The 11,467-nt window shown below is 39.0% G+C and overlaps 2 protein-coding genes across 3 annotated transcripts in view; one reads left to right on the top strand and one right to left on the bottom strand.

Moving 5' to 3' along the window:
• Window positions 1–1,634: 1,634 nt before the first annotated feature.
• On the top strand, window positions 1,635–3,799 carry LOC144663615 (potassium voltage-gated channel subfamily A member 10-like). Its single transcript, XM_078524625.1, has one exon. It carries the CDS (start codon window positions 2,033–2,035, stop codon window positions 3,263–3,265), a length of 1,233 nt encoding a protein of 410 aa, XP_078380751.1. The 5' UTR covers window positions 1,635–2,032; the 3' UTR covers window positions 3,266–3,799.
• A 1,928-nt stretch (window positions 3,800–5,727) lies between these two features.
• The window catches only part of LOC144663004 (uncharacterized), a 16,678-nt gene continuing 10,938 nt past the window's right edge, over window positions 5,728–11,467 (bottom strand). Inside the window, exons 4-7 of one of the 2 annotated variants that reach the window (XM_078523932.1) lie at window positions 10,038–10,250; window positions 9,391–9,658; window positions 7,694–8,044; window positions 5,728–7,087 (exon numbers count right to left, since the gene is read on the bottom strand). In XM_078523932.1, coding sequence (XP_078380058.1) covers window positions 5,958–7,087; window positions 7,694–8,044; window positions 9,391–9,658; window positions 10,038–10,250 — 1,962 coding nt within the window. In that variant the 3' untranslated portion in view covers window positions 5,728–5,957. Of the gene's footprint in view, window positions 7,094–7,693; window positions 8,045–9,390; window positions 9,659–10,037; window positions 10,251–11,467 lie in introns of both variants that reach the window. The other variant, XM_078523931.1, reaches the window with a different exon arrangement.

The following is an 11,467-nucleotide window of genomic DNA, read 5'->3' as shown; positions in this document are numbered from 1 at the left end:
GGTTTTAACCGGTGATTTGTTATTGTTGCCTAGTAACGGACATGGCCGCGACACCCTCGTTAGCAGGGACTATTCCGCTTTGAAAATGGCGGCTCTTTCTGGTTCGTAAAGAGGTATAAAGCGTTGGGAAGCGCAGGCTATTTTCAAAATCATCAAAAAATGAGTGGATATTCGCATTTTGGACATTTATTTCAGGGCATTAAAAAAAGAAGAACGAACGGCAGGAGGATTCGAACCCTCCGCCCGCGCGACCCTGATGGCCATGAAAGGTTTATAACCTGAAAAGGCGTTAAGGGAGTATTATGTGGAAATCAGTGTTATTTTAATCCAAAAAGAAAAACGATAAAAATGAAAGGCTCAGGATTCGAACCCACAAAAAAAAAAAAAAAAACCTTAGCCGGATTCGAACCCTGGCCCTCAGTCCCGAAGATCTGATTTGAAGTTCGACGCTCACACCATTAGGCCACCAGCGCGCGGCCGTGTGACGTCATTTCCGCCATACACCAAGCTCACAAATATGACCGTAAACTCCACACGAGATTTCATCCCGCCTGAGCCCTTTGAGGGACAAAATTATACACCCCGCTACGCTCGGCCTTCGGCCTCGCTTCGCGAGGAACAAGCAGTGATAATGAAAACTTCAGTGCTAAGTGTTTATTTTGCTTGCCACTGGTGGCGTAAATTACAGCACTAATATGTTTACTTTTGGAAAAACTCCAAAATTAAATTTATTTTGACATAAATTCAAATTCAATTTCTTTCACTTTGGCTTTTGCAAAGCCAATAAATCATGATAATCTATGATGTTTGTCAAAAAAGTTTCCTTTATTCAAATTTTTATCTGGCAGGTTTAATTTTTTCGAAGTTTTGCGTTTCGCCCGGCAGTGAATTTTTTAAATGAAATCTGAAAAATCAATAGCTTGTTTGTTTGGTACAATAATAATAATAAAAAAACTTGTATCACGCAAATATGCTTTGGTACTCGCTAAAAAAAACTGACTTCAAAAATGACGCTAGTCACGCAATGTTTTTTCAACTGACAGAAAAAATGGCATAATTTGAAATGTTTGATCAATGTCCGGATGAAAATGTCTGTCAGAACGACAGAAATACACAGTCAGGCCGCGCGGCTCTCTGTCGATCATTGTTTAAAACACACCTGCAAAACATTTGGTTAAAAGTATATTTTAAAGTTCTATTTCGACAGCTAACCCTAATGAGATGATTGTTCTAAGCCAAAAGTGCTAATGGAACTTTTAACTACTACGTCAAGTCGGAAAAATTAAAATGGAAATAACAAAAAGAAAAAATAAATGATAAGCAAGAAAAAAGGTTTTCTGAGTTCAAGTTCTATGTACTAGAAAAATTTTTTTACACAAAAAGTATCCCACGATTTAGCTTACATGAAAATAATTTAACTCAAGAATAAATTGCTGCGTGAACTTTTGATTAGTGCCGATAATTAAAATGGGCAAGAAACGCACAATATTTCAGACTATTTATATCAGTTTATCCCGATTTGAATATATAGAAAATATGTGTGCTTAAAAGATTTAAGTAGTGAAAGATTTGCGAAGGTCACAATTTAATAGTAACTTTTCAGTCACAGAGTTTTGGTTAAGCTAATCAAGTCTGGCGTTCGATAGCAAAATGTTTTTCACAGGAAATTTATGTCAATTTGCGGCGAATTTTATTGGTTTCCTTAGGGCTCACGTGACCGCTGGAGTTCTCGCTATTAGGAGTCCCTTTGTGATTATCTTTTATAAAGGGGGCAATTAGCACTAAAAATGCCAAGTGCAAAGATGTCGTGCAACAATGGCTGGCATCTTTTACGTTCATGAATATGGGAATATCGTTATCAATACACTGAAACTCAGATGTGTTTACAAGCAAATCATCCACGAATGTGACGCTCGTTTCACACTACACGGGCTGAAGTTGAATTTAACCAACGTCGTTTCATAGCGCTGTATTTTTCGCGCATCCTTTGGGTATTTTTGTTCGCTAACCGGCGGGAATTCTTACGTTGATAATGGCAGCAAACAGTGAGGTCGAGGACAGCAACAATCGCCTGATTATCAATGTGAGTGGAGCGATCTTTGAAGTAAGCGAGAGAAAATTGATTCATTTTCCTCAATCGTTACTTGGTTGTCCTCAAAAGAGACGCAAATACTTCGATTCGCGGCGAGAGGAGTATTTTTTCGACCGCCACAGACAAGCTTTTGAGGGGATTCTGTTTTACTATCAAAACGAAGGGAGATTAGTGTATCCGGACAATGTGCCCACAGAAGTGTTTGATGAAGAAGTTAAGTTTTTTATGCTCCCCGTAGAGCCCGGGAGCTGCGAAAAGTTAGAAAACGCTTTACTTGGCGATCAAAACCGTTCTCGCCCGCTCAACGTTTGGCAGAGAACATTGTGGGAATTGTTTGAATTTCCTAACTCATCTCTGGCTGCCAAAATGTTAGCGATTCTATCTCAGGTGTTTATTATCATATCCATAGCAGGTTCTTGCTTAAAAACTGTCGGATCACTTCAACCAGAAAGTGTGAGAGAGGCGAAAAACTACCAACAAAATAACACGTCCGCTTTTCCTGAAATAAAGACAGGCAAGTCGTCAAGGCTACCTGAAGATGAATGGTTTTCATTTGATCTTGTTTGCTACAGTTGGTTTACTTTAGAATGCGCGGTGCGATTGCTCGCATCGCCAAACAAAGGTGAATATTTCAAATTGCTTCCAAACTGCGCAGATTTTGCTACGATCCTAATTTTCTACTTGGAACTCATTGTTAAAATGACCTGGCCTTCAGCAAGAACGCTTGTGCGTTTATTGGAGACGTTCGCAGTCATTCGCATTTTAAAACTGCTACGCTACTGGGAAGGAATGAAAATCCTGGTGTTGACCGTTGCATCAGGCGTACGGGATCTGGGTCTTTTGGTAACATTCGCAACGACCGTTGTTATTTTGGGATCTAGCGCTGTATTCTTTGTAGAACTCAACGAGAATGAAGATAGTGACTTTGAGAGTATCCCTGACGCGTTTTGGTGGGCAATAATAACAATATGCACTGTTGGCTATGGTGATAAGGTACCCGTGACTACAATGGGAAAGTTTCTGGGCGCTATTTGCGCCGTACTCGGTACTGTGACTGTTGCGCTCCCATTATTTCGTTTCGCGGCTCACTTTCGCGCAAAAATCGAAAACTCTTCTTATATTCAATCAAGCCGCGATCGAAATGCTAATGCATTGAGAAGAAAAAGCCGGTAAAATCGCCGTAATATAATGGCTTTAATTCAGAAACAATACGAAGGTTTGAATGCTTAATAAAGCGCTAAAATATATATTTCTAGGGAATCGACCACCTAAAGCGCCAGTGATTGAGGTAAAAGTAGCATTATGTTTTGAAGAAAAAAATATTAATTACAAAAGAGAGATTCTGTGTTGTGAATAAATTGACAGGTCACCTTGAAACATGTCTTTATGAACCACAATCGGGTTGGCCATTTTTCCGGAAAAATGACAGATAGAATAAATTATTAGTATTTTTTATATCACGTTCGCAAGTTATGCTTTCTTGAAATAAAACAAGACAAGAAAAGTAAAAGAACGAAAGAAGCATAGCACAATAAAATAATCTTATTACAATTCAGAAAAAATTAAAAGTGCCTTAAAAGTTTGGTTTGTAGCTTGTATTTATGTCGATTTGAATAGCCGAACCACATGATAAAAAACAACATGCTATGCGGATATTAAAGATACCGCCGCGAGCATTTGTTCAAAATTTAAATTTGTTTTTGTGAAGGAGAATTTCTTCAGTTTTTTAAAACAAAGACAAAATAATTAGAAAGCAAGCTGCTTTCTTTGTTTAAAATTTAAGATATTTATTGAAAAATGTCGTTTCTGAATCCATTATATATGTTTGGTTTAATGAATGACAATTTCTTCTTTTCGCTAAGCCTTTGAGCTTGTGTTTTGATGCAATTATAAAACTTTGTGTTTCGGCCGTTCCAGGCCGGCAATTCTTTGTTGTGGCTAACGGCGAATCTTACCACGGAAGTTTAAAGTTGCAGCTCATATGATTTTGGACAAGCCGTAAGCCTTAGAAGTCATTTTCAATTTTTTAAATTAAGTTTATGGCAAAAAACTAATATCAGGGAAGTGATTAATGTTACAGGGACTGGTCAATTCAGAAACTTCTAGGCTTCAAGAAGTGAGTTGCCGACTCACACTGTTTCAAACTTTTCCGAGAAAAACTTGTTTTGGTTTTCCTTTCAGACATGTGATGACGCACAACCTGAATTTCACAGAGAACTGTTTTGACAGTTGTGAAATAAAATAAATAAAGGCTGTAGTCCAGCACTCGTTGAGGTTTACCTCTGCTGGCCCAGTTCCGCCTGCAATTAAATGCAACTGTAACACGGATCTTTAAACAGGGCGCTAAAAAGACCTCTTTACTAATAACCCATTACAAGGGCTTTTTTCTTTTGAGCACGGGGCGCAACATGGTCCGAAATACTACATTATTTGAGTGAAATAAGGTAGAATTGAATAAATAATTTCGATAAAACTTTATAAACATCGCAACATCCGTGAAGCGAAATCAATACTTTAAGAACATGGTTTTATTTCTCAAAAAGCCCAGCTATAAAAGCGTGCATTCGCGTTTCGTTTTCGTTTTCTTTACACAAAACGTTTCGTTTTGTGTAAAGAACCCTGACAAACGATTTTCGAAACATATAAGTTGTAACACACAGCAAGCACAATCTGTAATAAGGTAACCAAATTTCCGCCGGGTAAAGTTAAGTTATCAAATTTAACATTATCTTGTTCTCACTAATTTTCGTGGTTACTTAATTTTGCGAAAACGTAACAACCACATTTGGCGCGCGATTTAATTAATTTTCCTGATTTCAGGAAAAAATGGACAGTGCAAAATTTTCCGAAATTGCCGTCCCTTTTTAAGTCTTTTTTAAAGAATCCCGCCTTGTTGCTTCACTTGATAAGATAATTAAAACTACATCAAAGGTTATGTGTTTTTTTCAAAAAAATGAACCCTACTGGCTCAGATCTGGGAAGTTTTCATTTTATGCCTATGTTTGTTAATTCTCCGTCATATGTTCTAAAACAACTGAACAGAAATTTTGTTTGTACTACAAAATCAGCAAGAAACACCATAGTTAGTAGAGGGGACAAGATCCGTTGTATGACCAATATCTCATCCATGCACAGCTGTTTCGTCCTTTTTATGACTCATCAGCATGGCATGCCCCAAAGTAAGAAGTCACTATTTTGTATGCAATTTGGGGCTATAGAACGGCGGGTTGACGTGGCAGAGTATGTCGGCTTGGCACGGCTTTCGCCGCTGGTATATGTAAATCATTAACTACCTTCTCTTACGTAAAACACAACGTATTTACAGAAACGCAACACCCTAATATGCTAATGCGACACATGGTGCCCCCACCCGTCCCCAGGCGTCCCTCCACGCGGTGCGCGTGGAGTTGTGGGCCTGTTGACCGAATAAATGCAACGGGGCCTAGGGATGAGGCAGTGTCGTCCAGAAAAATCCATGAGCATATGTTAATTTCGTTGCACTTTATTTTACGTCAGGAGTATTGCTCGGGTGCCTTAGTTTTGACAATCGAGAAAATAAGTGACAATAAGATACAATCATTTCTATATTATTTTGTTATTTCTTTATTTCCTTATGACTTTACTTTCCTGTCGAATAGTATGCGGAATGCGCGTGACGTCACATCGTGACTTAGCTATGTGTGGCACTCGTAGCTCATCTAAACTTAATCATTTCTCACATTCACCAAAGAAAGTTTAGTTTGGTTATAAAGTACGTTCCATTCAGCCGATTTAGTTATGATCAGTTAATTTATCCGTTGTAAATTTCCTTTTTGGTAGATTCTATGCTCATTACATATTTTCACATGTCCCCAGGGGCTGGGAGTCATTCCATCACCACTGGCTCGATCACCAGCGGTATTGTAGAAAATGAGCCTGCGCTCGATTCCACACCTGGATCTGCGGATGAATTCTCGGGCGCGGAAGTAGAAGAACTCGCACCCAGTCCATCCAGTTGTTGATTTTTTTCCTTCTCCAGCTGTTGACACGCGCAACTTTTATCTGGAGCGATAAAATCTAAATCAGCATTGATTTTAATTTCTGTAAAAGGTTTCTTCTCTGGGGTTTTTATTCGGTTAGCAGCGCGATGCAATTTTGGCGAGTCTTCCACTATCTCGCTACTCTCTGGGGTGGCCAGGAGAATCTTGAAATCATCTTTCCGTTGATCCTTCGAAAACGGCGCTTTAAATTTGTTCTTTTGCTTCAGAATTTTATCAATTCCTTCTTCACGTGGCTCAGCAGCGCTAGTATTTTTCTCGTCGCTTTTCCCACAGAATGAGCTTTCTGTTGAGCCACCCTCTTGCCTTTGCAAAGGTAATTCTGCACTGCTTCTCTTCAGAATTCCTTTCTTAAGGATGGAAGCTTTGATGGGTTTTCCTGAACCGCTGTTTAGGGCAAACACAGGTGGATTTGATGCTTGATCATTGTGTGGCGTTTCTTTCTCTTTGTCACTGTCGTCAGTAAACGTAGTTTCCTTAAATGTAAACAGTGGAATATCATTAATTGTTGGCGAAGCAGGTTTGGACTCTTGCGTGCGGGATCGTGGACGGCTGAAAAACTTTCTTTGGCTCTTTCTCAACTGATCAATAGTGCAATTCTCTGTAGATGACGCGTCTTTAAAGCAGTTTTCATGCGTGCTTTCAACAGAAGTCTTTCTGTTAGCCATGAAGCTGTCGTGTGATACAGTGTTTCGTTTAGGCATTCTTTTCCCGCTGGTCTGCGCCAAAAACTCTTTGATAATCTTCCTGGAGTCTTCGTCGCCTCGTTCCAGTCTTGCGCGCTGAGCGATCCCAGCAACTATTTCGCGTGGATTTACGGAGTGACCGTTTTCCTTTCTGAACTTATTTGCAAGAGACTTGACTTCTTTTTTGGCTTCAAGGAGCGACAAGCGACGTCGAAGGGTTTCCTTATCTGCCACAAGCCATCTACGAGGGTCATTCTTCTCCAGATTGGAGTCTTCGGCTGCGGTCAAAATAGAAATGATTTAACTTTTATTGTATTTATTAAATAATGCGATTAACCAAACCCGAAGTTTACCAGTTACAAAATTATTATCACACTCTCGTTAGGAGAGGGGGAGGGGGAGGGGGGGGGGGGGGCTAATGGTTGGTGCGTTGTACTCCGGATCGAGACGGTCTGAGTTCCAACCTTGCCAGGGAAGTGTTATATCAGTGGTACAAGACATTTCGCTCCAAACCTCTCACACAGGGATTCTAATAGATCTACTCTGCTTAATTCTCTTTTCCTCTTACATTCTGTCCCATGCATATGTTTCTACTAGTCTTTTGACCCACAACTAAATTAACAGTAGTGTTCTTAACTTCTTACACCCTCTGGATGTGGTATATAATAAGTCCTTCGAGTATTATTGCCAGGTTGCCGATACCCATTTTATTTCACGACTAGAGACAGTTAAAAGGGCCGATCACTAAAATAGGCAAGTGGAGTGCTTTATTGTCGGACTCGATCCGTACTGTGAAGGCCAGAGGGTCACTAACGCCTTAGTCTAGTGGTTAGCTTAATCATTAGTCCAGGGACCCCAATAAGCGTGACTTGACTAACCCTTATCCCTGTCTTCATTTTCCGCTGTCTGGTTTAGCCGCTCTCTTCTCTGTTTCTCGTACGTCTGTCGAGCAATTTTCGCCAGCTGGTCTTTCACGTCGGGGTAGTACTCAATCACCTCCTCCAGATCTTTCTTTGATAAACGGAAGAGATCGGAGAAGCCCACCGAACGGACCGAAGCGGTCCTACGATTGCCGATCCCTTTCATGTCAAGAATGCTTATCTCTCCGAAGTGTCGACCCGCTGACAGTTTCGCTAAGACTGTTCCACTTTTGTCGAGGACTTCCAACTCGCCTTGATTGACAATGTACATTTCACGGCCGATTTCATCTTGGCGACAGACGTAGTCTCCTTGAAAACAATTACATCAGAAAAGTGAATTTATGAGCAAGAAAATAGCCAATGAAGTAAGTGTGTTTTATTCGTGAGTGGCTTTGTCAGTTTTAATCTAGTGTAAACAGTGCATGTAATTACGCTCATGTACAAAATGTCCTTAAAACTGAAGAAAATGTCAAAATAAATAATTAAAGGGACTGTGTCACGACTGAATTATGTGTAGTTTATTAAGTTTTGCCACATACTCCCTATGAAACGTAATGTTTGCAAAGAAATTAACTCTATGATTCTAAATGATAAAACCATAACTTCATTGCAGCCAAATTTGTCTCCCGGGCGTTATAATTTAAAGTTACAAGCAGACAAGATAAACTTTGAAAACTGTTCCGCCGGACCATATTTCAAAAACCCATATCGCAATCTGTTTCAATCTTCGTCGCTCTGGGCCATCCGTACATTCTTTTGTATTTGGTGTGTTATTGAAATGTTCCTTTACTGTTTTAAAAGGTTATTTTTATATTTCAACGAATTTGATGGTCATTTCCTATGCCTAAGTTTAGCTAAAATCCGTGACACAGTCCCTTTAAACATGATAATAAACGATAAAGAGGAAAGAAAACTAGCTGGGAATGGTCGAAAAAGATTTCCAATTCCTTAACAAACACTAGCATGCCATAAAGTAGTACTGCTCAGTTTCAAGATTACCGAATACAGTAGGGTTTCATCCATTTAATACAGCATAGTAAACAGCACCACATGAATAAAAGTTTCATCCACAGAGTGAAAAGTTACAAGCACGGTACAGTTGAATCTCGATAACTTTAACCCTCAAAACATGTAACTCGCGGAACCTCCCGCTAACAAGAACGTTTTCGATTCCTCTTCAGATCTTTTTCTTACTTATAACTTGAATCTCGATAACTTGAATCCTTTCCGAGTCCCTTTCAAGGCCTTTTCTTAACTTGAACCTTTTTCGATTTTAGATCACGCCTCTACCAGCTTGCTATCCATATTTAAAAGGAACTACCTTGCCTCAATCAGCAATTACACCATGTAAATCTAAAATTATCCTTCTAATTCACACATTTTCACGTTCTTTTGTTACTATACTTGTCTTAATTAGCATTTTTTATGTACTTATTATTGAACTCTCTGTGCTTTGTAAACCATTCAACTGAAGATGACAGATGCTCTGTCGAAACATGTCTTTAAAACTTAAAAAATTGTCGTTTTTCTTAAAATCTTTACGTGTCTGCTGTTCTCAAGACCTTAAGGTTCGAGTTATTGGGATTCAGTTGTAGTTTACTTAAGGTTTCCTTTCTATGTGTAAAAGGGTAAAATTCAAACAAATCACTTCTTACCGGGGGAGCAGAGCATGGGCTTCAACTTCAACACAAGTTCGCGCAGGAAGCTTGGGTCACAGTGTTCAAACATTTTGACTTTCTTCAGCGTGTCCAAGTTGACGTGTATGGCGATTTCCGTTCGAAAGTTGTCGTTGAGTTGTTGAAACAGCTCCTCCTCGCTCATGTCTTTCCTATATCGCCAGGCAAAATCAAACCACTGGATCACTCGGCGCTGCAAGTCCATCGGTAGCTGATTCGCGGCGATGTATTGCTTCATTCCATCCAGCTTTAATTAAGGCAACATACGTGTTAAAAAGTGGTTGAGCTATGATACCCCAAACAGATAAATATAAAGTACAAAAATTCAGAGGCCTCAAAGGAATGGGCCTTTTGCAGCTAACGATAAATAAAATAATAAATAAATAAATTACCTTTGACTAGTACGGTGAGGATTAAAGCTATAAGCTTGTGGGGCCGTGTATTTCTGATCGAATTGAAATTTGGAAGTGTTGGTTTTGGTGTAGGGAGGAAAACCGGGGAACCCGAAGAAAAACCCTCTGAGAAAGGACGAAACCAACAATTGCAACAAACCCAACCTACACAAAGTTTGTATAATTAATGTGACCGTAAGCTGCAAAGGAACCATTTACTCAGTTACAACGAACCTTTCTGTGGTACTTCTCTCTGTGCCTTCTCAAATCCACGATCATGTCTGCTGCATTTCCCACAATTGTAGCAAAAATAAGAACGCCACAGAGATACGTGAATATGCAGAACATCAGACTCATTGTGGTCTGGGGCGGGTTTTGTTTGCCTGTACCCACTGTTGTCATGGATACGAGAGAACGGAACAGGCTGTACAGGTATTGTGGACCAACCTTGGTAAATAAATAACACAAATACATTATATGAGTTCGAAATAATCTAGATAATCATTTGCTAGACGATAATCCTATTGTAAATTCCTGAATAAAAAAGGCTTTACTTGTAACATGTGTTATTGTTCTGAAGCTGTTCTCTCAACAAATTAGTTTCTTTCATGTAAATACACAGTTTACCTTAGCCTAACAGAAAGCAGATTTTTCACCCTTTTAATTGGCATGACCTTTCTGCATGAGAAGTGCCTGCATTTTCGTGCAGAGAACGAGATCAGTCAAACACTATAGACTCGCAATTCGTGCAGAGAGCTAGATAGTCTGGCATCACAACAACAACAACAATAACATTTGAGCTTTATATGCATGACCATAAAACATTACAGTATTGCAAAAGCATAGGCTAATATATAATAGTAATAATTACAATAAAAAATCATTAAACAAAACTAATCAAATAATCAGTGATCAAGAATTTGATAATAATTTGTCTCTCAATTCAATACAGGACGATATAAACTGCAGTAATTGCATATTAATATAATAGTCAGTGGAGTTCATTAATTGCACAATCAAGGTTGAAATTGATAACTGCTGGGGATTCAAAATTATATGATCTATTTTATTGAAAAAGATGTTTCTAATTGATGAATATCTTGGACAATGAAATAGAAAATGGGTTTCATCTTCAACATTATGCCCACAAATAGTGCAAAGTCTGTCACTTCTGGGGATATTGTTATATCTTCCTGTTTCAATCAGGAGTTTGTGATTACTTATTCTGAGTTTCACAAGCGTTTTTCGATTAGGATTTTTTCTAGTCAAATCTAAATAGGGTGAAGGTGTATAACTGTCTTTATACCATGCCATAGAAAATACAGCCAATCAGAATACAGGAAAGCCGTTGTATATTCGACGGTATTCAACCCAACCTTCCCATCGTGCGCTGCGATTGTATTCTCGACGAAATTTAGTGAGCGTCTTTTCTATGGCATGGTATAAAATAGTTATACAACACTTTCTCGTGGTATACTATGGAATATCCCACTTGTCACTTGTATTTTCTCGGTATACACACTCGCCTAAAGGCTCGTGTGTATACCGAGAAAATACAAGTGACTCGTGGGATATTCCATAGTATACCACTCGAAAGCGTTGCATAACTAGTATTTATACCATGCCATAGAAAATACAGCCAATCAGAATACAGGAAAGCCGTT

The sequence above is a fragment of the Oculina patagonica genome, chromosome 8 (assembly GCF_052425735.1).
Source record: "Oculina patagonica isolate OP01 chromosome 8, crgOcupat, whole genome shotgun sequence".
NCBI classification, from domain to species: Eukaryota; Metazoa; Cnidaria; class Anthozoa; order Scleractinia; family Oculinidae; genus Oculina; species Oculina patagonica.
Note: the sequence above shows the minus strand (reverse complement) of the source record. Positions and strands in the feature narration are given on the sequence as shown.

What these genes read in the sequence shown, in the direction of transcription:
- LOC144663615 (XM_078524625.1), top strand. Translation starts at nt 2,033, where the DNA reads ATGGCAGCAAACAGTGAGGTCGAGGACAGCAACAATCGCCTGATTATC.